The sequence below is a fragment of the Lepus europaeus genome, chromosome 6 (assembly GCF_033115175.1).
Source record: "Lepus europaeus isolate LE1 chromosome 6, mLepTim1.pri, whole genome shotgun sequence".
Lineage (NCBI taxonomy): Eukaryota > Metazoa > Chordata > Mammalia > Lagomorpha > Leporidae > Lepus > Lepus europaeus.
Window position 1 is genome coordinate 87,544,595 of NC_084832.1, and position 27,182 is coordinate 87,571,776.

Consider the following 27,182-nt stretch of genomic DNA (forward strand, 5'->3'; position numbering starts at 1 on the left):
AATTTCTGTAGTTTATAACTTTTGATAGTGCTATGTTTTGAATGTTTGTGTCTCCTCAATATTTAGATGTTGAAATCCTAACCCCCAAGGTATTAGAAGGTAGGGCATCTGGGAGATGATTAGGTTAGAGGGTGGCACCCTCATGAATGGGAATAGTGCCCTCATAAAAGAGATCTCAGGAGAGGCACTAAGATGGTGGAATAGGGAGAGAGCTCACTGCTCTAGTCTAAGGGAAAATAGTTAAATGAATGTGGAGAGAGTGCAATCTCAGGGAAGAGTTAGGGAGGAAACAGCAGAGGGAACTCCACGCAAATTAGAGGGACACTGTGGATCTATGTGGATGGTGTGGACACGTACAACTCAGGACCCCATCAGCTGAGAACCTCAGCACCAGCTTTTGAGAGTGAAGTAAGACCAAACTGCAGCAGCCCAAGCCACTGATGATAAAGCTGCAGGAAGAGCCTTGTGTGAGTTTGGCTTGGAGCCCTCTGGCTGCCAACCTAGAGAGAAAAAAAAAAAAAGTGGGCATGTTTCTCTCTCTGGCCACCCAACACTGGTGTCCTGTAACTAGCCAAGAGCAGGTGGGCACCATTTTGGACATAAGTAACAACTGCACCAGCTCATGACCCTGCACGCAGCAACCAGCTGATAGGAGACACCTGAGTTTGACTGGGAGCATTGACAGGGGGCTGGGTGTTTGTGACTGTGGGAGCCTCATGTGCTGGGACTGTGAAAACACTGTAGCTGCATAGGAAAGCACAAGATGTGGCTGAGTCTTTGGGCAGTCACTGTGGGTGGCTCCACACACTTGGGGCTCCCTGATTCCCTGGTGAAGGTCACTGCTGCGGGATCTGTGCTCATACTGAGGATTGCACAGATCCTTTGTGTGGTTCTTGTGGTAGCACAGATGAATATTTCACCCACTGGGGCTATAACCCAGGCATTGGTCTCCTTGAAGAGGAGGTGAGCATGAGACTATACCAACAGAGCTGAACAAACCTCCCCTCTAATTAAAGAGAGAGAGAGAGAGAGAGAGAGAGAGAGAGAGAGAGAGGAGATTTACCACACCCAATTTGGGAGTCACCTTGGACATGCCCTCACCCTGGAGCACTGAACGGAGCTCCCTGGCCACACCCAGCACATGCCTCAGGGTATTCACTGAAAGAGCAGACACTCCACTAAGCCACAGAGACATAGTCCAAAGATAAAAGCCATCGCAGGGAAAAAAATAAACCAACAAGTGTCTCCATAAATAAATGCAGCAATTCAAGAAACAAGAGTAAGAAAGACAACATGATGCCCCCAAAGGAACACAACAACACTTCAATACTAGAATGTGAAAATAAAGAGATTGAAGAAATGCCAGAAACAATTCAAAAAATTTATTGTAGGATTACTTAGAAATAATCAGAAGCAAATCCACAAACTAAAGAAATCCATACATGACATGAAAGAAAATTTTTCCCATGAAATGGAGATTTTAAAGAGAAATCAAAATGAAATATTGAAAATGAAGAAATCAACAGAACAAATAAAAATGCAGTGGAAAGCCTTAACAACAGACTCGGTGATGCAGAAGAAAGAACATTCAAGTTAGAAGACAATTTTCTGGAAATTTTACAATCAGACAAAAAAAAAAAAAGAAGAAGAAATTAGAAAACTATAAAGCAGTGTTGGCTATCTATGGGATACTATCAAACAACCCAACATATGGGTCCTAGGAGTTCCTGAAGGCGTGGAAAGAGAGAATGGATTAGGAGGCCTTTTTAATGAAATAATTACAGACAACTTCCCTAATTTGGAGAAAGAAAGGGACATCCAAGTATGGGAAGCACACAGAACTCCTAATAGATATGACCAGGAAAAAATCTTCACCATAACACATTGTAGTCAAACTCTCCACAGTAAAATATAAAGAAAAGATTCTAAAAAGTGCACAAGAGAAATGCTAGATTACTTTCAGAAGATCTCCAATTGAACTCACAGCTGACTTTTCATTAGAAAAACTACAGGCTAGGAGAGAATGGTGAGATATATTCCAAGTAATAAGAGAAAAAAAACTGTCAACCCAGAATACTGTACCCTGCAAAGTTCTCATTTATGAATGAAGGTGAAATAAAGGCCTTCCATAACAAACAGAAATGAAAGAATTTGTCACCTTGCACCCAGCCTTACAAAAGATGCTTAAGGATATGCTACACACAGAAACACACACACACAGAAACATGGCCATCACTATGAAAGAATGTGAAGGGAGAAAATCTCCCAGTAAAAGTACAAAGGAAATCCAAAGTAAATAATAGGAATATTTGTGGAAAAACAGCAGGACCAAATTGTTACTTATCAGTAGTCAACTTGAATGTAAATGTCCTCAACTCTCCAGTTAAAAAACACAGGCTGGCTGAATGGATTAAACAACAAAACCCATCTATTTGCTGCCTACAAGAAACACATCTCACCAACAAAGATGCATGCAGACTGAAAGTGAAAGGTTGGTAAAAGATATTCCATGCTAACAGAAACCAAAAAAGAGATGGTGTAGCCATCCTAATACTAGACAAAATAGACTTGAAGAAAAAAACTGTTAAGAGACAAGGGAACTATGCAGTGATTAAGGGATCAATTCAACAGGAAGATGTGACTATAATAAATGTATATGCACCTAATTACAGGGCACCTGGCTATTTAAAAGAAATGTTAGTGGATCTACAGGCAAACATAGACTTCTATGCAGTAGTAATGGGGGACTTCAATACCCCACTTTCAGCAGTGGACAGAACAACCAGACAGAAAATCAGCAAGTAAACTGCAGATAGTCAGCACTACAGACCAAATGAACCTAATGGATATCTACAGAACTTTTCATCCTTCAGTTGCAGAATACACATTCTTTTCACCAGTGCATGGAGCTTTCTCTAAGATTGACCACAGACCAGGCCATAAACCAAGTCTCAACAAATTAAAAAAAAAATAAAAACCATACCATGCATCTTCTTGGACCACCACGGAATGAAACTGGAAATCCACCAACTCAGGAATCTCTAGAGCATATGCAAACACATGGAGACTGAACAACATGCTCCTGAATGAACAGTGAGTCATTGAAGAAATCAAAAGGGAAAACAAAAAACTATTGAGGAAGTTTTTTTCTTTCATACTATTTGTTGAACTCTTTACTTAGTATAGAGTTAATCTTCAGTGTATAAAATTAATTGAAAATAGATCTTAGTAAGAAATAAGCATGGGATAGGAGAAGGAGGAGGAAGAATTATAGGAGTGGGGGTCGGAGGGTGGGTACAGTGGGAAGAATCACCATCACTATGTTCCTGATTTTGTATTTATGAAATGCATAAAGTCTGTTTGTCTTAAATAAAAGATTTCTGGGGGAAAATAAATAAATAAAACTAAAAAAAGGAAAAAAATAAATCATTAAAAAACAAAAGAAATGATAATTGGAAAAAGGCAGTAAAACTCTTCAAAGAATTCTCATCTATTAATGAGGTTTTGAGACCCTTACTCCATGTGCATTGTATTAAAATACTTTGAATAAAATATCCATTTTTTTTAAAAAAAAAAGAGAGATCTCGGAATGGCCCTTGCAGTATGTGAAAACACAACAAAAGACACCATTCTGTGAACTAGAAAGCAGACCATCACCAGACAGTGAATCTGCTGGGACCTTGGTCTTGGTCTTCCCAGTCTACAGAACCACTGGAATTAAGCTGCTGCTGTTGATCAGCCACACAGTTTATAACGTGTTGTTCAAGGAGCCTGAGTGGACTAGGATAGGCAGTGTAAGTTCTCTACCTTTGTTCAGGATTGCCTTGACTACTTTTGGTCCTTGTCACTTCCATATAAATTTTAGAATCAACTTAATTACCACAAACAACTCTCTGGGATACAAAAAAAAAAAAGAATAAACTTATTCTTTTTAGAGAAATTTTAGGTTCATGGCATAATTGAGCAGATTGTATGGAGTTCTTGCATACCCCTTTGCTGCACCTTCCCCACCAGTGTAGTATATTTGTTACAGCTGATGAACCAACACTGGAACATCCTTATCATCCAGTGCCCATTGTTTATATTAGGATTCTTTCTTTGTGTTATACATTCTGTGAGTTTTGACAAATGTAGGTACCATTATAGCCATCATATGGAGTAGTATCATTGCCATAAGAATCCTCTGTCCTCACCTTTTTCATCCATCCCTCTCCACACACCGTTGGTACCACCAGACTTTTTACTGCTTCCATAGTTTTGCCTTTTCCAGAATGTCATATAGTTGGGATCTACAGTATGTAGCCTTTTCAGATTGGCTTCTTATACTTAGTAACACATCTTTAAGTTTCCGCCATATTTTTTTGTTCCTTGATAGGCCTTTTTTAAAAAGGCTGAATAACACACAATCTATTATATGATATATACCCAGTCACTTATTGAAGGGCATCTTGGTTACTTCTGAGTTTGGGCAGTTATGAACAAAGACATGTGCAGGTTTTTGTATAGATGTAAGTTCTTAACTTTTTGGGTAAATACTAAGGAGTTCAGTTGCTGAGTCATATGGGAAGAATATGCTTATTTTTGTAAGAAACTGCCCAACTGTCTTTTGTTCTGTTTTCAAGATTTATTTATTTATTTGAAAGTCAGAGATACACAAGAGAGAGAAGGAGAGGCAGAGAGAATCTCCTATGTGCTGGTTCACTCCCCAGATGGCCACAATGGTCGGAGCTGCACCGATCCAAATCCAGGAGCCAAGAGCCAGGAGCTTCTTCCAGGTCTCCCACCTCGGGGGCAGAGGCCCAGGGACTTGGGCCATCTGCTATTGATTTCCCAGGCCATAGCAGAGAGCTGGATCAGAAGTGGAGCAGCGGGGACTCAAACTGGCACCCATATGGGATGCCAGCACTACAGGTGACAGCTTTACTCTCTAAGCCACAGCACTCACCCCCAAAACTGTCATTCTAAATGATATATCATTTTGCATTTCCACTAGCACTGAAAGAGAATTCCTTTTGCTCCACATCTTTGACAATATTTGGTGTTTAGAAATTTGGCTTTACTAGTGAGAATATAGTGGTTACTGAGTTGTTTTAATTTGTAATTATAATTTTTTTTTTTTTTTGACAGGCAGAGTGGATAGTGAGAGAGAGAGAGACAGAGAGGAAGGTCTTCCTTTTTGCCGTTGGTTCACCCTCCAATGGCCGCTGCGGGCGGCGCATCTCGCTGATCCGAAGCCAGGAGCCAGGCTCTTCTTCCGGTCTCCCATGCGGGTGCAGGGCCCAAGCACTTGGGCCATCCTCCACTGCCTTCCCGGGCCATAGCAGAGAGCTGGCCTGGAAGAGGGGCAACCGGGATAGAGTCCGGCGCCCCAACCGGGACTAGAACCCCGTGTGCTGGCGCCGCAAGGTGGAGGATTAGCCTGTTAAGCCACGGCGCCGGCCTAATTTATAATTATGTCATGTGATGTTGGGCATCTTTCATGTGCTTGTCATCTAGATAATTTTGTCCAGATCTTTTGTTCAATTTTTTTAAAGATTTATTTATTTATTTGAAAGGCAGAGTCTTCCGTGGGAGACCTGGAAGAAGCTCCTGGCTCCTGGCTTCAGATCAGCTCAACTCTGGCCATTGTGGTCATCTGGGGAGTGAACATAGATGGAAGACCTCTCTTTCTCTCTCTGTCTCTACCTCTCTCTGTAACTGTCTTTCAAATAATTTTTTTTAAATCTAAAAAAATTTAATTTTCTACTTGTGTTTTGCTGGTATATAGATACAGTGTTGGTTTTTATATATTTATCTTATACCCAATAACCTTAATAAATTAACCTGTTAACTTGAATAGCAGTTATCTCTAGTTTTTTATTAAATACATACATATTTGTGCCACCTGCAAGTAATAACAATTTTATTTCTCTTCAATTTTTATGCTTGTCTTTGTTAATTTCTTTGAAATGGCTAGAGCATCCAGTTAGGATGTTGAAGAGGTGATTTAGTAAGGAATTTGTTTTGTTTCTGATATCTTGGGGCAAAGCTTTCAGCAGTCTACCGCTAAGTCTGTTATCTGCTATAGGAATTTTGTAAATATTTTGCATCAAATCTTGCAGTACATTTTTTGTGTGCCTGTCTTATTTCATTTAGAATAATACCCTCAGTGTTCATCCATGGTGTGGTATATGTCAGGATGTCCTTTCTTCTTCAGACTGAATAGTATTCTCCACATTGTCCTTATTCATTAATCTATTAGTGGATACTTGGGCTGCTAGTGGGAGCAATGCTAGTAAACATGGGTGTACAAATATCTCTTCAAGATCCTGCTTTCAACTTTTCTGGACACACATACACATATACATATATATGTATGTGTATATGTGCCTATTTAATACTTTTAATTTTTTGAGGAGCTGTCATACTGTTTTTTACAGTGCTATAGTGTTTTATGTAGCATTTTACATTCCTACCAACAGTACACAAGAATCGCAATTGCTCCACATTCTTGCCACCATTTGTTATTTTCTATTTTTTTGGTAGTAGCCATCCTAATGAAAGTGAAGTGGTATCTCATTGTAGTTTTAAAATATATTACCTTAACAATTAGAGCTGTTGAGCATCTTCTCATGTGTTAGTAGAGGCCATGTGTGTAGAGGCCATGTGCAAATCGTCTTTGGAGAAGATGTTTTCCATTGTGAGTTCCATAATTTTAGGAATTATAGTCAGGTCTTTGATCTCCTTTGAATTAATTTCTGTATATGATATTAGATTAGTCGTGAACTTTATTCTTCTGAATGTGAACAGTCTGTTTCCCAGCACTGTTGAAAAAAGTTTTGTTTCTTTACTGAATGGTCTTGACATCCTTGTCAAAAACCACTTGACTAGGCCAGTGTTGTGATGCAGTGAGAAAAGCCACCACTGGCAACTCTGGCATCTCACACTGGAGTTCTGGTTTGAGTTGTAATTGTTCCCCTTCTAATCCTACTTCCTGCTAAAGTGCCAGGGAAAGCAGCAAATGATGACTCAAGTGCTTGAGTCCCTGCCACCCATATGAGAGACTCGGAGTTCCAGGCTGCTGGCTTCAGCCTTGCTTAGCCCTGGCTGTTGACGACATTGGGGAATGAACCAGCAGTTTTAAGATTGATTCATGCTCTCTCTCTCTCTCTCTCTCTCTCCCTCCCTCCATCTTTCAAACGTTTATGAGAGAGAGAGAGAGATCTTTCTTCTATCCACTGGTTCACTTCCCAAATGGCTGCAATGGCCAGGGCTGGGCCAGGCCAAAGCTAGGATAGGAGCTTTACCTGGGTCTCCTGTGTTGGTGCAGGAGCCCAAGCACTTGGGCCATCTTTTGTGCTTTTCCAGGCACATTCACGGGGAGCTGGATGGGAAGTGAAGTAGCTGGGGCATGAGCTGTCACTCATATGGGGTGCTGGTGTCACAGGTGGTGGCTTAACCTACTATGCCACAATGCCAGCCCCATAAATAAATCTTAAAATGAAAACCATTTGATTACATGAGGAAGTTTATTTTTGGGCTTTCCACTCTATTCTACTGATCTGTGCATCTCTCTTTATCCCAGTACCACTCTGTTTGATTACTGTAGCTTGGTAATAAGTTTTGAAATCGAAATGTGAATCCTTCAGCTTTGCTCTTTTTTAGATTCTTTTGGCTACTCAGAGTTCTTTGAAATTCCATATGAATTTTAGATGAGCTTTTCTAAATCTGCCTCGAAAAACTCATTGGGATTTTTGATAGAAATTGCATTGAATTTGTAGATTACTTTGGGTAATATTGCTATCTGAACAGTGTTAAGTCTTCTAATTATAGGGTATATTTCCAAACATAGGATCTGTTTCTATTTATTTACATTTTCTTTCATTTCTTTCACCAGTATTTTGTAAACTTTCACCTTCTTGTCTGTGTTTATTCAAGTGTTTTACTCTTTTTGATGCTTTTGTAAATGGAATTATGTTCTTAATATCCTTGTGTACAGAAATGCAACAGAATTTTTGTGTTGACTTTGTATCCTTTGATAGTCTTTAATTTCCAGGAAGTTGCATATTTTCCATTACCTTTTTCTCACTGACTTCTAGTTTAATTTCATTGTGATCTGCTAGTACACACTGAAAGATTTCAACTTCTTTAAAATTTGTTGAAGGGCCAATGCTGTGGTGTAGTAGGTAAAGCCACCGCCTGTGATACTGACATTCCATATGGGCCTGGTTTGGGTCCTGGCTGCTCTATTTCTGATCCAATTCCCTGTTAATAGCCTGGGAAAAGCAGTGAAGATGGCTCAAGTACTTTGGCCCCCGCCATCCATGTGGGAGACCCCGAATAAGCTCCTGACTCCCGGCTTTGGTCTGGCCCAGCCCTGGCCAATGTGACAATTTCTGGAGTGAACCAGCAGATGGAAGATCTCTGTCTCTCTGTCTCTGTCTCTCTCTCAGTCTCTCTTTGTGTGTGTGTGTGTGTGTGTGTGTATAACTCGGCCTTTCAAATAAATAAAATCTTAAAATTACTGAGGGGGACCGGGGCTGTGGCGTAGCAGGTAAGGCCACCACTTGCAGTGCTGGCATCCCATATGGGAGCCAATTCGAGTCCCAGCTGCTCCACTTCCCATCTAGCTCTTTATGGCCTGGGAAAGCAGTAGAAGATGGCCCCAGTTATCTTCGGCCCCTGTACCCACATGGGAGACCCGGAAGAAGCTCCTGGCTTCTGGCTTTGGATCGGCAGAGCTCCAGCTGTTGTAGCCAATTGGGGAGTGAACCAGCAGGTGGAAGACCTCTCTCTGCCTCTCCTTCTCTCTGTGTAACTCTGACTTTCAAGTAAATAAATAAATCTTGAAAAAAAATTACTGAGGCTCAGTGCATAATTCAAGTGTACTTAAGGGGCCAGTGCTGTGCCGTATCAGGAAAAGCCGCCACCTGCAGCACTGGCATCCCATAGGGGCACCGGTTTGAGTCCCGGCAGCTCCACTTTCCCATCCAGCTCTCTGCTGTGGCCTGGGAAAGCAATAGAAGATGGTCCAAGTCCTTGGACCCCTGCACCCATGTGGGAGATCTGGAAGAGGCTCTTGGCTTCGGATCGGTGCACCTCCAACCGTTGTAGCCATCTGGGGAGTAAACTAGCAGATGGAAGCCTTCTCTCTCTTTCTCTGCCTCTCTGTACCTCTGCCTTTTAAATAAACTAAATAAATCTTTTTTTAAAAGATGCACCTAAAAGAACATGTGTTCTGTTATGGTTGGGAGTAGTGTCACATATATATCAGGGAAAGTTTGTTGTTCAGATCTGATCCTTGTTGTTTACCTGTTCTTACAACTGTTGAGAAGTATGCTAAAGTTTTTTTTTATTATTATTATGATTGTAGATTTCTAGGTTTATTCACTTGGATTTCAAAGTTTTTGCTTTCCATATTTTGGATCTATGTTATTACTGGATGCAGATTTAAAAATCTGGATGTATCCCTGGTGGAATAAGCCCCTTATCATTAAAAAATTTCCTCTGTTACTTATAGTAATATCTCTTGCCTTCAAGTCTGCTTTGAATGCTTTCTTTTGATTGGTGGTATATCTTTTTTCACTTTGGTTTTTTTTTTTTTTTTTTTTTTTGACAGGCAGAGTGGACAGTGAGAGAGAGAGATAGAGAGAGAAAGGTCTTCCTTTGCTGTTGGTTCACCCTCCAATGGCTGCCGCGGCTGGCACGCTGCGGCCGGCGCACCGCGCTGATCCGAAGGCAGGAGCCAGGTGCTTCTCCTGGTCTCCCATGGAGTGCAGGGCCCAAGCACTTGGGCCATCCTCCACTGCACTCCCGGGCAACAGCAGAGAGCTGGCCTGGAGAAGGGGCAACCGGGACAGAATCCAGCGCCCCGACTGGGACTAGAACCCGGTATGCCGGCTCCACTGGTGGAGGATTAGCCTAGTGAGCCGCGGCGCTGGCATTACTTTACTTTTTGATCTGTGTTCTTAAGATGTATCTCTTTTAGGCCATACACCTTTGCCTTTTTTTCTTTTTAAGATTTATTTATTTGAAAGGCAGAGTTACAGAGAGAGAGAAGGAGAGAGACTCTTCCATCTACCAGTTCACTCCCCCAAATGGCTGCAGTGGCTGGGGCTGGGTCGATTCGAAGCCAGAAGCCTGGAGCTTCTTCTGGGTTTCCCACCTGGGTACAGGGGCCCAAGCATGTGGGCCATCTTCCATTGCTTTCCCAGGTGCCTTAGCAGGGAGTTGAATCAGAGGTGGAGCAGCTTGCACCGGCGCCCATATGGCATCCACTGCACCACAGCGCCGGCTCCACTCTTGTCTTTTTTATACACTCTGAAAATCTCGGTATTTTAGTTGGGTTATTTATTTAAAATACTGTAAATAATAATAATCTAATGAGAGATTTGATAAGAAAATTTGTTTTAACCTGAAGATTTCATTAACTTAAAGCCTGTGTTGAAGGAAGTATACAGAACACTAGGGGCAGTTTAAAATATCTTCGAACAGTCACAGTTAAGGAAACCAAAAACATAAATATAGTAAAATACTAAGTAACTTTTTTTGTGTTTTATGTTATAGGTGTGTGGAAGTGGTGAAAGCGTCTCAATATGTAGAGCTAGCCAATGACCTGGAAATAAACAAAGCAATTACATATTTGAGACAAAAGGACTTTACCCAAGTAAGTTTCAAAAAATATCTCTAGATGGCATTTCATATGTTGATTGGTCAAAACAATACAAACAGGGAAAATACTTTTTAGAGTAATGTTGAGTAATAATGTTGAGTAATTTCTATGTTAACATAGTTTTCATTCATATAGTTTTAAGCCTTTATTAATTTTGACCTATTTGCTAGCTTCTCAAAATGTAAATATCTTCCTTGGGATGGGTGTTTGGCAAAATAGTTAAGTACCCCTGGGTTGTCCACATTCCCTATAGGAGTGTCTAGGTTCAAGTCCTGGCTCCTCTCCTGATCCCAGCTTCTTGCTGATACAGACCCTGGAAGCAGTGGTGGTGGCTCAAGTAGCTGGGCCCCTGCCATCCATGTGGGAGACGCAGACTGAGTTCCCAGCTCCCGGCTTCTACCCAAGCTGTTGTGGGCATTGGATCAGTGAACCAGCAGATAGAAGATCTCTCTCATTCTCTGTATCTTTCAAACAAGTTAATTTCAAAAAATTGTTTAAAAGACTTATTTATTTGAAAGATAGAGTGATAGAAAGAGAGAGGGATCTCCCATCTACTGGTTCATTCCCCTGCTGGCTCTAATAGCTCGGGCTACACCAGGCCAAAGCCAGGAACCAAGAACTCCATCAGGATCTCCCACATATGTAGCAGGGGCCCAAACACTTGGGTGCGTGTTCTGCCATTGTTCTCTCAGGTGCATTTGCAGGGAGCCAGACTGCAAGCAGAGCAACAGAGACTTGTACTACTGCTCTATATGGGATACTGGCATTGGAAGTGGCAATTTAACCCACTGGGCCACAATGCCAGCCCCTCAGAAACGTTTTGAATGTAAGTATTTTCTTTGTAAATAATGGTTGCTGAATTACCAGACCACATTCTAGTCCAGAGATTAACTTCCACCTGAAGATTTTCACACTAAAGTTTTCAGAATCAGAGATGTGTGTAGGAAGCAAAAAAGTCGGCAGCCCAGAGAGCTTCCAAATATACTTTCGTCTTGCTGTGCTTACCAGAGCAGTTTTCCTGCCGTGTGCTTTGCCTTACTCACTGATGCTGCCCTTGGAATGGAAGGGCCCGTTGCTGCGCAGGGTTTTAGAACCTTGCACCTCAGGTGGAGGCAGAACAGTTAGGGCAGAGCAGAGACCAGAAGGCCTAGGCAGTTTTAAGAAAGAGGGGATAACAAGAGAATAAAGAGTGAAATTGGGTTTCCTGGTTTATAAAACCAATGGTGAGTGTCACAGGTGTCTGCAACTAGAAAACTCGGCCCCTTTGGATTAGTCACTGAGAGCAAGGGCCAGAGAATGCCCCACATTTCCCAACATTCTATCCCACGCTCTTGCTTCCCATTTTTCTTCTTCTCTAAGGACCTTCCTGTAGTCTGAAAATCAACAAAACTACCAGTCACTTTCCAGGAACATGAGGAGATTGTGAAAGTAAATAAAGTACCCTCAGTGTTCATGTAGTAAACATCGGATTAATATAATGCTTCACCGTGGGTGGTGCCGTAACATGTATTAACTTACTGTGCTTAATGTCTGTGTGTTTACAAAGCACTAAAAACATTTCAAAGTATCTTTATGTCTGTTCTGTCCTTTGATCATTAGAGATGCCACTGATAATTTTCGAACACTATTCTAATGCTTTTTCAGTGGAAGTAAAATGAGACAGATTGGTGCTTGTTATCTTACTGATCTATGAACAAAAAAATTGTGTGTGTGTGAGATGTTCTATTATAGAAGACAAGTGGAGAGAACTGTGTTTTGTCAGTTTTTTCTTGATGTTGTATTTTTATATGGTTTTTGTAGGAAGGATTAACAATGCATTGCCATTTTCATGTTTTAAAACTGTGTACATTAAAGAATAAGCAGTCTACTCTCTTTATATCACAATACATTTGACACAAATCTTATCATCTGCTTTCCTAGCTATTCTCTTTTGTTCTATTTGTATTTTCAGGTTTTTCATGTTAATTTACAATATTTTAAGTGCCATTTTTGCTTTCTTTTCTTCATTGCTGCTTTCATTTGTGTTTTTTTTTCTTTGTATATTGTAAGTATGATGAGGTGGGTATAAATATATTCTTAGTTTAAAAGGAACACCATTAGGTTAAAAAGCATTGAGTTGACATGTCTCCTAAATGAGGGCTACTTTATTCACGGTTCAAACTAAAAGAGAAGAATGTACACCTTCTTCTATAAGAGGTGGGAAATTTCCATCCCATGGGCCATTTAAGGCCTGCGAAATCATTTGGTCTGACCCTGGGTAGACAGCCACAAGTGGTACTCAAAATTCAATACATCTGTAGCAGGCTCATTTTTAAGATGATTATATTGTATGGTCCATGAATGATTTTATAAATATCCAAGTGGTCCTTGGCAGAAAAAAGCTTACCCACTTCTGTAAGGCTATAATTCTAGAGTTAGCTCTAAATAATTTTTTATAAAAATATATGATGTCAAAATCAGAGTATAGTTGTTTGTGGTAGTAGTGGTATTTATAGCCACTTTTCTAATAGAGAAAAAAACTCAACCAAAAAGCCAAAGGTGAATAAGGAAGTTGCTCATCCAGGAACCAGTGTGAGTGAGGGACAGTGTCGCTGGGGTGCTCTGGCCAGGGGCCTAGTGGGCCTCAGCTGCAAAGAGTAAAGTGAAATGAACATACAGCTATTTTCCTAATTTGGGAGGAGGCAAAAATAAAAAACAGAAATTATGTTTGTTTGCATTATTTGTCTTGCCATTTAAATGGCAATTTAATTTAATTCAAACATTCAGTACAATTTTATCAGTTTCATTTATAAATAATTTGTAGTATATTATCTTTTTATCTTTAAAAACAGAAATATTGGATATGCATTCATGACTATGTGAAGAACAGCCCATTTTTGAGCCAAAAAATACCTGAGAATGTTCCTTTTGTGAGAATAATTATATAGCCCTTTTATAATAGTTCTTAGTTTAGAAACTTAAAATATGAAATATGCTTTTACTTGTCAAATGTCCTTAAATGTATGTTTTAAGTTCTAAATTCCTTTGTTCTTTTAAGCAATAGTTTTGGATTTCATTGCTTTTTGTGTTTTATTTGGATTTATGGTAACCATTTGGGGAGAAAATAGATTAAATGTTAAATGTAGCCTTAAAGCATTATTATCAGTCAGCTACAAAGTAGTAAATGTCAAAATTTTTAAATTTAACACGTTTTCTTGACTATAATATGAGTGACTGCTTCTGAAAGGAATTATATAAATTACTATATGCTCCTTTAAAAATTATTGCTGCTTGTTAGTTTTCTTTTTGTGTTCTGTTACATGGCTGTCATAAATATTGAACAGGTTGCTTTCCCTCTGTACTTTGTGTCACAGAATTTAATAGATATATGCACTATTAGACCTATTCAAGTGCCTTGTATTTTTAAGTAAGACATATTTATTGTGACAGAATCTAAAAGTGAAGGTTAAAACATCTCAATTCTTATTCAAAGTGAATTGCAGCTTATATAACTTAGAGATTCAAAACAGCAGTGGCTTCCACATTAATATCTGTGGAGGTTATGTAAAGAATCAGTCAGATAAGTTTCTACAGGATGAGCAATATTGGCAACAGTGATTTTTGAGGTAAGTTTTAGGAACTTGGCAGTTTTATAAGATCCTGCCCCAAAAAGTAAATGAGAAATAGAATATCAAAAGTGGTGATGTATATGATTGGGTTTTTCTTTCCAGTGTTTACTTTGTGCAATTATAAAATTCTAGCTAAGAGATTTCCAGTTTCCTTTAAGGTCATGAAAACCCTTTAAGAGAATAACAATGTATTCACATTTTAACCAAAATATATAGAATCTAGTATTTTTAAAATAGTCTACCCTTAAAGAAAGAAAAGGCATCAGGGTGCTTACTGATACTTCATTTCAGATACCTCATTTGAAGTCAAGCACTGCAGTCACACAGATCAGAATTTGTCACAGATTGATCGTAGCTGTAGCCAATGACCATCAGAAAAGCTAAAGCAGTGTTTTGGCTTGGACATAGCAGTTTTCCAGGACTTGGAGGCACTCAGAAGCTAAGGGTTTTCTATTTGTAAAGTTACTTTTAAAGAAGAAAGGAAAACTCGTTGCCTTTTTCTACCTTTATTCTTTTCCTTTGGATATCCGGCAGTGGCTTCTGGGTTGAGTACTCACTTGCTTTTCATGTGAGGTGTCTGACTGTTCCACTATCCTGTTTGGTTATGGTTATCTCAGATGTGTCAGGTGGTTAAAAATACAATTTCATTTCTTATGACTTGAAAATGTAATTATTTTTGGATCTACTTCAGATCATTAAATAGTACCAGAATTATTTTCTAGTATTGGTTTTGGAAAGTTCTCAGCCTTTTGTCTCTCTTCCCCTCTGGAACGCCAATTACATTTATACTAGACCTTTTCACTGCGTTCCCATATGTCTCTTAGGTTATTTTCTCAGAACATTTTTTCAGCCTTATCTTTTCCTATGCTTTATTTAGTCTGAACATTTTCTGGGATCTTAGCCTTCAAATTCTAGTTGCCTTCAAAAAATATTTTTAGTGTTTTTATGTAAGTTTTCTAGTTGCTCTGTATGAGAGAATAGTTTTCTGTAGATTAGTCTGTTATAGCCAGAAGCAGAATTGTAAATAGAAAATTTGATTATGTCTCTTAGGTAAAACTTCTCAGGCCCTCATATTCTACACCCACCCCACCCCCCAATGCAGGATAAACAGTAAACTACTTCACACGACTCACTAGCTTAGTGTTTACTGCTGACCTTTCTTCCAGTCTCCAGTCCTCTCTTCAGCTGTATCTAATCTGCTGGCAAATCCATCTATGTGTTCTTAATTTCAGTTATTGTATTTTTCGTTTCAGAATTTCCATTTTGTTCTTTTTTATAAATTCTAATTTACAAATGAGATTCTTATCTTGTAATCTGATTTCTTGAACAAATTTGTCCACCTTCCCTGCTCTTACTCTCTAACTCACACTGATCTTTTCCCCATTGATAGAGAAGTTGGATCTTGAAGGTGAGAATATAGATAAGAAAGAAGGGGGCACTTGTGGAGAAACTAATGGAATAAACAAAAGCGCAGAGGCAAGAGGGCACTGGGAAGAGAATCGTACTAAAGTGGTTGTAACTTTCAGATATTCCATTTCTAGGCTGTAGATACCTTAAAAATGTTTGAAAAGAAGGACAGTAGAGTGAAAAGTGCAGCTGCAACCAACCTCTCCTTCCTATATTATCTGGTAAGTTTCGTTTTTTACAGCTCATGGTTGATTATGTAGTATTTTTATATTGCTAAATTTCTGCCTGATGATCGAGCCCAAGGGGAGGCCTTGGAGAAAACTGGTGGAGAATGTAAATGTAAAAGTAAACGTAAAAGTAGCGAGGTGTACAGAGGATCTGATCATACATGTGTTGTGCCAGCGGTTGAGTCTGCAGACATGAGTGAGACGGCCAGCTCTGAGGCAGAAGGCAGGGAGCAAACCTGAAGTGGAAAGCATCACATCATAGTATCATGGAGCACAGGGACATGAGCTAGAAGTGTAGTTCAGCTCCTTCATATTAGTAATAAAGTAGTATTTTAGTTTACATGATTTATGTAAGATTACAGAGTACCATCTATAACGAGCAATCATTGAGTGCCTACTGGGTGCCAATCATTGGAAATACCAAAGTTTAGGAGCTTTCTTAATTTGGAACAAAAGAGGCAGGTGGGTAGACTAGGAAGGAGGTTCAAAGTAGAGAACAATAAATTAACGTTGATAATAAGTACTTCAGAAATACAGAGGAGACAACATTTTAATTTACAGCTTTCACGAAAGATTTTGTAGAGAAGTTGGATCTCGAAGGTAAGAATATAGATAAGAAAGAAGGGGGCACTTGTGGAGAAACTAATGGAATAAACAAAAGCGCAGAGGCAAGAGGGCACTGGGAAGAGAAGCGTACTGCAGAGTCGATGTGTTTTGCTCAAACTACAGTCCCAGTCCCTCTTAGAGCTTCTGAATTGTGCCATTGAGAATCACAGCTGGGCTGAACTGCTGCTAGTATTATGTGGGAATACATTAGAAAGTTCATGGAAAAATAAAATTAAAGGATAAGTTTATTTTGACACAAAACAGTTTTGAAATCCTTATATAGTTTTTTCAAAATACTCATTTTCTGTAAACTTTTTAAATACCTGTATTATTTATCATGTGTATTAAGATGAAGATCAAAACCATTGGTTGAAGAATGACTCCAGCATTTTAAACCCACTGGTGGGAGAGTGGTGCCAGTTGCATGTCCAGAGGAGGGTGCTCATTAGATGTCAAAATGCTGAGTTTAACTGCATTTCATGGGACATTATGTCAGGGTAGCGACAAGATACAGTGGGGGACTGATGTCAGGAGGGAAATCAGGGTAGTGGATGAAATGTGATGGTCATCTCTGTAGAAGTTAAAGCATCAGTAACAAGTACTCTCATCCAGGTGACAGCATAGCACAGCACTGAGAACTGACTTTGGGAGATGTATTTGCCCAAGGGGCAGGAGTAAGGATCTGAGCAAGGAGACAGAGAAAGAAGCAAGGTAGTATGATGGCTTTAAAGTGAAGAGAGGACAAAGAGAAAGTGCTAGCACTGAAGCTGGAGGAGCAGAACAAGAGAACGCAGGCCGAGACTGCAGGCTGTGAGGTGGGTATTCGTGGCTCTAAGGCAGGACTCTTCACATCAGTACCTGGAGGTGAGTGGGTGATAGTGGGGGAAAGCCCACAGGATTGAGCAGTTGAGAAGTTCGGCTGTGATGTAGTCACCACAAAGCCTTAACCAACATTGCTCTAAGTCAAGGTGACCCCTCTGCATGTCCCCAGTTAGGGTGAGGGGCCTGGACCATTTTACCCCTGCATCGACCTGTCATTGAACGTAACCTGCTCCCCAAAAGGAGCATCCCAGGAAGGGAATGAAGTGCCTCTCTCTCTTCAGCCCAGGGAAGGCTTTAGAAAAGGCTGCCACCTGTGGCTGGTGGCCAGCAACATTTCCAGTAGTGCTGAAGGACAGATCTCGGGCTAAAGCACAGTGTCTGCTATGGCCAGTACATCAGAAAATCATTAGTGAATTTTGTGAAATTAGTGACCATATTTTCACCAAATTTAATAGTGTACTAGAGGAGACCAACAAAGATTTTAAAGAAGGAACAGAGAATTGTTTGCTTAACTGAGCAGAGCCATTGGAGCATCTGACCAATAATGTCCTAAGGGAAGTGGTTATAATTAAGGGAAAATGTAATTAAGGGAAATGATGGTGATAAAGAATATGTTGGGGCCGGTGTGGTGGCTCAGTGAGCTAATCTGCTGCCTGCAACGCTGGTATCCAATATTGGAGCACCAGTTCAAGTTCTAGGTACTCTGCTTCTGATCCAACTCCCTGCTAAAGTACCTGGAAAGGCAGCAAAGGATAACCCAAGTGCCCCTGCCACCCATGGAGTTCTAGGATCCTGGCTTCAGCCTGACCCAACCCCAGCCATTGTGGCCATTTGAGGAATGTGCCAGTGGTTGAAAGATATCTCTCTCTCTCTCTCTCTCTCTCTCCTCCCTCTTTGTTACTCTGCCTTTCAAAAGATAAATAAATCTTAAAACAAAAACAGAAAAGACTTGGAATAGAACCAACTAGGACATGAATACTGGGAGGTTTGATTGCTTGGGAACTATTACTGCAGCAGTCTATTACTGCCTGCGTTGAAGCCCCAATTATTCATGTCCTTCCCATAAGCTATGCTTACCCCTCCCAAAATTCTTAGCGCCTCATCCAGTCATAGCATCAGACTCAAAGGACATGATCTGTATCAGGTCTGGACAGAGACTTTTTCAAGCACAATTCCTCTTTCCTGTTTATCCAAAGATCAGTGAGGCCGGCGCTGTGGCTTAACAGGCTAATCCTCCGCCTTGCAGCGCCGGCACACCGGGTTCTAGTCCCGGTCGGGGCACCGATCCTGTCCCGGTTGCCCCTCTTCCAGGCCAGCTCTCTGCTGTGGCCAGGGAGTGCAGTGGAGGATGGCCCAAGTGCTTGGGCCCTGCACCCCATGGGAGACCAGGAGAAGCACCTGGCTCCTGCCATTGGAACAGTGCGGTGCACCGGCCGCAGCGCGCCTACCGCGACGGCCATTGGAGGGTGAACCAATGGCAAAAAGGAAGACCTTTCTCTCTGTCTCCCTCTACTGTCCACTCTGCCTGTCAAAAAAAAAAAAAAAAAAGATCAGTGAGACAAAAAAGCATAACTGTAGTAGACATGATCATTGGTCCTCAGAAGTTCTGAAGTCTGGCTCAGCACGTCACATGCAGTCAGTGCCCCCGCATTTGGGAAAAAGGAGTATTCATTCATTAGAAACCGGTCCTGCTCCCTGTCCGTGGTCCCCTAGTCCTTTGTTCTCTGTGATTCATGGCTCTGCCCTCTGAGAGCATCCTCCTGTTACTTAAGAAATAGCCTATGTTTGCAGCTGGATAACTTTCTCCATTTGATTTCTGCTGAGAGAAATTTGGGGCCCTGAGGCCTGTTTTCATTTTGAACTGTGTATGTCCCCTTAATCCAAGCTAGCAGCACTTCTATCAGTACAACTTCCTTAAAAACTTGGAGGAATTCCTGCATGGCCCAAAAGTCACATCCATAATTCTTTTTAATACAGATCCTTTTCCATTTAGGTGTACCAGGATGCTAAGGAGTAGAGCCCTGAAGATTCTTAGAAGGCCTTTTTTCTACCCGAGAAATAGGTCTGCTAGGTACCATCTTAGATCCTTCTGAGACTCTTTCAAAGAGTGTTACAGCCGTATCCTTGAATCTATCCCTGTCCTGCAACTCATTCATACTTTGAGACTCGTTTGCCACCAGAAGTAACTGGCAGACATAACATTTTTATTTTCCAGCCCAGCAAGACCTGGTTCTTGTATATTTCTTCCAGATTCTACTCGCAAACTGAATAGTTCTCTCCTTAGCTCATTTCTCTCTTCCTGTGTCTTTTCTTTAAATTAATTGGCACTTTCAGCATCTTGCCTGGAAATCTCCTTAGCCACATGCACTCATCATTAAGTACTTTCTGTTATTCAAGACACTGTAAGTACAAGTTTTGTTTTTTTAATTTTTTATTTCCATTTTATTTGAAAGGTAGAGATAGAAAGAGACAGAGGGAAGTCTTCCATCCAGTAGTTTACTTGTCAGATGCCCACATGGCTAGGGCTGAGCCAAACTGAAGCCAGGAGCCTGAAACTCCAGGTGTCCCACATGGATACAAGTACTCGATCCATCACCTGCTACTTCCCAGGGCACATTAGCAGGAGTTGGGAATCAGAAAACAGAGCCAGGACTCAAACCCAGGCATTCCCAATGTGGGATGCAGGCTTCCCAAGCAGCATCTGAACCATCACCACCAAATGCTTGCCCCTGTAGGGCCTATTTTGATATCCACAAAGAGTCCTTTGGCTCAGTTATAGATAGAAGCTGACAAGAGGCAAGATTATGCTCACACAAGGGAGATAGCTCAGTGGGAATGGGTTCTACCAGCTGACTCTCCAGTTGCAGCTGAACAGGGGTTTTTGTGAGGTTGGGGAGGTATGACCACTCCCTCTCAGTCCCTGACTCATCCTGCATGGTACATGGGAACTCAGTTTGCATTTGGCTCATTTTTCTAGGCAAACTCAAATGGCAGTGTTGCTCACTACAGCCTCCCCAGGAAGGTTCTTCATCCCTGGTACTGGGGCTTCTCTGCACTGGGCATGTGTGGCTGGGAAAGTCCCTACTGGATTTTCTGGGGTCAAGGTGTAGATGCCTCTTGCTCGTGATTGGTTGTAACTGGAGGTGGATGCATGCTGAGTCAGGAGGAGCTTGATTTCGTGAGTCCTGTTTTGATTTTCTCTCAGATTGACAGTTGTTTCAGGACCACCGGCATGACCGGCCCTCTGTCCAGGCTCCGCTGGCAATTCCTTCCCACCTTCTCGGGTTCCAGTCACAGCTCACCATCTCTCCAGACCCCACCTGCAGCCCCTCATAGTCTGTCTGAATTTTGCCTGCTGCCTAGTCCAAAAGACAGTGTTGCATGGCTTAGTTTTTATTACAGCGACACCCAACTTGCAGGTACCAATTTTTCTGAGTCAGAGTTCAATTAGAATCCGCACAAGAACTTGCACGTCAGTGTTACTAGCAGCATTATTCATAAGGAAAAAGTGGGTGGAAGCAATCTAAGTGTCCCCCAGTGATGAACAGATAAACAAAATGTGGTGTAGCCACAAAAGAGAACATAATTTAACCATAAAAGAAGAGAGAACAAACTACCAGTGCAAGCTCGAACATGAATGAGCCTGAGAAACATTGTGCTGAGTGAAAGAAGCCGGGCATCAAAGGCCACACGCTTATGATTCCATTTATATCAAATACCCAGAGTAAGCATGGAGACAGAGAGGTTGGTGGAAGGGAGGATGGAAGTGACTGCTGATGGGTACACGGTTTCTTTCTTTCTTTCTTTCTTTTTTAAGATTTTATTTATTTGAGAGATAGAGTACAGACAGAGAGAGGGAGGAACAGAGAGAAAGGTCTTCCATCTGCTGGTTCACTCCCCAAATGACCACAACTGCTGGAGCTGTGCTGATCCAAAGCCAGGAGCCAGGAGCTTCTTGCAGACTCCCACGTGGGTGCAGGGGCCCAAGCACTTGGACCATCTTCTACTGCTTTCTCAGGCCACAGCAGAGGGCTGGATCAGAAGAAGAGCATCCATATGGGATGCTGGCACCACAGGTGGAGGCTTTAGCTACCACCCTTTAGAGCCAGCTCCCCGCAGGGTTTCTTTTGAGAGTGACAGAAATGTTCTGGAAGTGGATATTGACTAAGGCTGCACAATTTTGTGAATGCATTAAATGCCACTGAATTGTACACTTTAAAAGAATCAATTTTATGATATATGAGTTATATCACAATTTTTTAAAAAGATTTATTTTTTTTATTTGAAAGGCAGAGTTACATAGAGAGAAAGATCTTCCATCCACTGGTTTACTCCCAGATGGCACGAAAGCCAGAGCTGAGCCAAGCAAAAGCCAAGAATCATGAGCTTCATCTGGATCTCCTACATGAGTGCAGGGGCCCAGGTACTTGGGCCATCTTCTGCTGCTTTCCCAGGCACATTAGCAGCGACCTGGATTGGAAGTGGGATGTGGGCATTGCAGCAGTGGCTTACCTGCTATGCTACAACACTGGCCTCTTGTATCTCAATTTTTAAAAAGTTCAGTCAGGGGACAGTCACTGTGAGAGTTAGGGGAGAAGGAATGTAGGGATTCTCTAGCATAGTGATTGTGGAGGAGCCCTGGAAGTGAAGGTGTAGAAGGAGCAGCCTGCACACGTCCCACGGTCACAGTAGGCCCACTGTCCTTCCCAGGAGTGCTAGAGAAAGCAGCTGCTTTTGTGCTCTGCCCCCTGGGGGTCCATACCCCCACCATAGAGCAGGGACAGCGTAGATGGGAAGAAGGGCTGGGTGTAGAGCAGAGGTGAGTGAGAGGAGCTGCCACCCACGGGGATTTCTGTATGTGTCCTGCACCTGATGGTGAGAAAAGGGGCTTCGTGGAGTTAATCCCCTGCCTCACACCTGCAGAGCGGATGCCATACGAATTCGTCTTGTGGCCAAGTCTAGGCAAGAGCTGTGCAGGGAAGGAGCTCTAAGCAATATGGTTCGTGGCTTGAGCAGCCTGCCCTGCACAAATGGCCATGACACTAAAGATCCAGAATGTTCCTGAAGCTCACTCACACATGAGGAGGTGCTGATCAGCATTTGGCAGTAGAGAGGGAAAGGAGACCATGGATTGCTCAAAGTGCAGAACCCTCATAGGTGACACATCCTGCGAGCTGGGGCAGCGAGAGTAGTGATGCCTTCCCAGCTATTTCAGTCCTTCAGGTGGGAAGGGGAGTGTGGCAGCAAATGAGGACATGGACTTTGGGCGTTGAACATAGAACCACCTACATATTCAAACACTGAGACTGTGAAGTCAGTCATAAGAAAGTTTTTGAGCTTGATGATTAAAACATCTTTTTAATGTTGTTGGAACAGCCTATCAAGACCAAGATATGTAGAATGTGTCTCTGTTACCATATCTGTAACATTGGAAAGTCTGCTTATCTGTAACCTGTCAGAAAAGATACTTGATGAAACTCAAAAATTTGTGGGTTTTTTTTCCCCTCTATTTAGGAAAACGAATTTGCACAAGCCAGCAGCTATGCAGATTTAGCTGTGAACTCTGATAGATACAATCCTTCAGCTCTTACTAATAAAGGGAATACTGTTTTTGCAAATGGTGATTATGAGAAGGCAGCTGAATTCTACAAAGAGGCTCTAAGAAATGATTCTTCTTGTACTGAAGCGCTTTATAATATTGGTAAGTAAACCAGGAGAAGCTGCTTCTTGCTTGCCAGCTCATTAAGTGGAGGAGTTAACTTCTTTCTAACAAAAACTTGAAAAGACTACTGCCTCTCAGATTATTATTCTAAATGGAATTAATGATTCACAATCTATGCACGTACAAAATTTGGGTGGATTTTGTCATAATGCCCTCCAGAAAGACTTTTCCAATTTTATTTACAGCACACTACATAAGAGTAACAGATTTTGCAAATTCTTGCTGATATTAGATATTATTATTTAGCTTTTGTCAAACTGGTAGGTGGAAAAAAATCTCATTTTATTCCTTTTAATTATTGACAATTTCCTGTATATATATAAAAAAATCACCTCGAGAGAAGGGATGGGCATTTGGCCTAGCAGTTAAGGCACCCACATCTCACATCTGAGTGTCTGGTTTGGATCTTCAGCTCCAGCTCCTGATTTACTCCCTGTATGTCCACAATAGCCTGGGGCTGAAGCTGGGAGCCAGGAACCCAATCCAGGTCTCCCACTTTGGTGGCAGGAACCCAGCTACTGAGCCATCACTGCTGCTCCAGGGTCCACGTTAGCAGGAAGCAGGAATTGCACCAGGGTACTCTGCTGTGGGATGTGGGTGTCCCAACCAGCACCTTAGCTGCCAGGCTAAACACTTGCCTGCAAGTTTTGTTTTTAATAAAATATTCTAAGGCACGCAGGCTCACCACCATGTCATTATACATTCTCTCCCTGCCTTTTAGAGGTCACCTGAAATGGGCATCCTTACTTCCTGGCATGAAAGTGTAGGGTTGGGAACATGTATTTATGTAAAACCAGGTGTTCTTACCCCTGCATAGGTGCTCTGTACATGTTTTACTCTTTTTTTCATGTTATGGTTGTTTCTTGAGATGTCTGATGATCTTGGGCCATGTCCTGGTGCTTAGCAGTTTGCAGCTCAGGGCAGAGTGGAATCTCTGAGTACGTGAGTGAGGCTAATGGACTGGCCGTTTGCTGTAAGGCCATGTGTCTGAGCTGGCCTGTTTGGTTGGGGGCCTGCCCATTGGCCAACTGGACCTTTCCTCCAGGAGATGACTCTTCGATCTCCCCTGAAGGAGGAAGGAAAACGTGCTGCCATCCTGGAGAATGGGAGAGGCAGGGAGGGGTCTGCAGCTTCAGCAGGGGTCAGGGAGGACCTTCCTGAGAAATGGTTTTTCAGGGCATGTTGGGAGGGAAGGGTGTGGCCACCTGTATGTGGGAAGAGAGCATTACTGGCACAGGAAGGCAGGTCAAAGGCCTGTCCAGTGCAGCACACTTGCCTAGATACATTCCAGTTTATTCACTTTTTAAGTTCTAAATATTGTTCCTACTGCATTGCTCAACTTTTAACTGTGTTTATAGTTTCTCTGATGAAACAGAATTTTTCTATTAATATAGTGAAATTTGGCTTTTAAAAATTTTGTGGTTTTTTTGTGGTTTTGTTTTTATTGATTTAGGAGGCTCTTTCCTTATGCCAAGATTATAAAATCATTTTTCTATATTTTCATATCCTTTTTAAAAATATTTATTTATTTATTTATTTGAGAGGCAGAGTTATAGACAGAGAGAGGGAGAGACAGAGAGAAAAGTCTTCCATCTACTGGCTCACTCCCTAAATGGCTGCAACTGCTGGAGCTAAGCCGATCCAAAGTCAGGAGCCAGAAGCTTCTTCCAGGTCTCCCACATGGGTTTGGGGAACCAAGCACTTGGGCCATCTTCAACTGCTTTCCAAGATCATCAGCAAGGGAGCTGGATCAGATGTGGAGCAGCTGGGACTTGATCCGGTGCCCTAAGGGGATGCCGGTGCCATAGGCAGAGGCTTAGCCTATTACACCACAACACCAGCGCATATTTTCATATTATTTTTTTTTTTTAGAAATTTATTTTTTATTTATTTGAAAGAGTTACATAGAGAGGTAGAGACAGAGAGAGGTCTTCCATCTGCTGGTTCACTCCCCAGATGGCTGCAATGGCCAGAACTGTGCCGATCTGAAGCCAGGAGCCAAGAGCTTCTTCCAGGTCTCCCACATGGGTGCAGGGGCCCAAGGACTTGGGCCATCTTCTACTGCCTTCCCAGGCCATAGCAGAGAGCTGGATTGGAAGAGGAGCAGCCGGGACTTGAACCGGCGCCCATATGGGATGTCGGTGCTTCAGGCCAGGGCTTTAACCTGCTGCGCCACAGCACCAGCCCCTTTTCGTATTCTTACAACTTTATTTTTTCTATTTAGTTTTTCAGTAAATTCATTGAATTTGTATTTTTATGAAATACATTTTGTCTTAAAGATTCATAGAAATTGGAATTCAAAACTAAATTTATTTTGGCACTAAAAACTTTAAAATCCATGCATATTTGAGGGTCTTTTAAGAGGTCATGAAAATGCATATTATGAAAAAGTTATACATGGATTTCAAAATTTTTGCACTCCTCTCTCTCTCTCTCTCTCTCTCACTAACTCTGCCTGTCAAAAAATAAAATAAAAAAAAATAAAAATAATAATAATAAATTAAAAGGCCGGCGCCATGGGTCACTTGGCTAATCCTCCGCTTGCGGCGCCGGCACCCAGGATTCTAGTCCCGGTTGAGACGCCGGGTACTAGTCCCGTTTGCTCCTCTTCCAGTCCAGCTCTCTGCTGTGGCCCAGAAGGGCAGTGGAAAATGGACCAAGTGCTTGGGTCCCTGCACCCTCATTGGAGACCGGGAGGAAGTACCCGGCTCCTGGCTTCAGATCGACGCAGCACACCGGCCGTGGCAGCCATTAGGGGAGTGAACCAACAGAAGGAAGACTTTTCTCTCTGTCTCTCACTGTCTATAACTCTCTCTCTCTCTCTCTCTCTCTTTCTAACTCTGCCTGTCAAAAAATAAAAATAAATAAATAAATAAAATAATAAATAAAAATTTTTTGTGCTCCAATAAACTTATCTGAATTTCACTTTTGCACAAACCTTTTGAAGTACCTTCATAGGTCCATTTGTGCTGGTATCATTTATTTATAACATCTTCCTTGCCTTTATTTTACTTTGTTTTTCTTTCAACTGAAAGGCAGAGAGAGAGAGAGCGAGAGAGAGCTATCAAGATCTTCCCTCCACTGATTCACTCTGCAAATGCCTAAATCAGTTAGGGCTGGGACAAGCTGAAGCCAGGAGCCAGGAGCCACGTAGGTCTCCCGTGGGTGGCAGGGGCCCAAATACTTGAGCCATCACCTGCTGCCTCGCAGGATGTGTGCTACCATGAAGCTGAGAAGCCAGGACTCGAACCAGGCGTTCAGCTCTCAGATGTGCACGTCCCAAGCAGCAGCCTAGCTGCTGTTCCAGGTGCCTACCCCACTCCCCAGTTTTCAGTGCCCATTCAGTAAATTCTATAACTGAGTCACATTCTGAACTGTTTGTTCTGATCTGTTTGTCTGATCCTGCCTCCAACTGTACTTTTAAAATCACTAAAACTTGATAGCATGGTTTACCAATGGAGAATTCCTGCCTCTCTCGTTCTTTTCAAAAATCCTCAGTTCATCTTCATTGTCAATTCTGGATGAGTATTTACATGATAACGTCCCTCAGTATCTGCAGGGGACTGGTTCCAGGACTCCGTGTGGATATCAAAATCTGCTGATGCCCAAGTCCCTTGTAAAAACTGGCACAGCGGGGTCGGCACTGTGGAATAGCAGGTAAAGCTGCTGCCTGCAGTTCCAGCATCCCATATGTGCACCAGTTCGAGTCCCGGCTGCTCCACTTCCCATCCATCTCTCTGCTCTAACCTGGGAAAGCAATAGAAGATGGCCCAAGGTCTTGGGCCCCTGCGCCCACATGGGAGACCTGGAAGAGACTCCTGACTCCTGGCTTCAGATCAGCACAGCTCCAGCCATTGTGGTCATATGGGGAGTGAACCAGCGAACAGAAGACCTCTCTCTGTCTCCCCTTCTCTCTGTGTGTAATTCTGACTTTCAAATAAATAAATAAATCTTTAAAATGAAACAAAGAAGTAATGAACACTAAAAAAAAAAAAAGACTGGCACAGTATGAGTATTTATGTGAAATTTACACATATCAGCCGGCGCCACGGCTCACTAGGCTAATCCTCCGCCTTGCGGCGCTGGCACACCGGGTTGTAGTCCCGGTCAGGGCACCGATCCTGTCCCGGTTGCCCCTC

The 27,182-nt window shown here is 42.0% G+C and overlaps 1 protein-coding gene across 5 annotated transcripts in view; it reads left to right on the forward strand.

Moving 5' to 3' along the window:
* The window catches only part of IFT88 (intraflagellar transport 88), a 131,478-nt gene that overhangs the window by 58,282 nt on the left and 46,014 nt on the right, over positions 1–27,182 (forward strand). For all 5 annotated transcript variants that reach the window (XM_062194525.1, XM_062194523.1, XM_062194522.1 and 2 more), the window contains 3 exons: positions 10,546–10,645; positions 15,801–15,887; positions 22,836–23,022. In XM_062194525.1, coding sequence (XP_062050509.1) covers positions 10,546–10,645; positions 15,801–15,887; positions 22,836–23,022 — 374 coding nt within the window. The remainder of the gene's footprint in view (positions 1–10,545; positions 10,646–15,800; positions 15,888–22,835; positions 23,023–27,182) is intronic.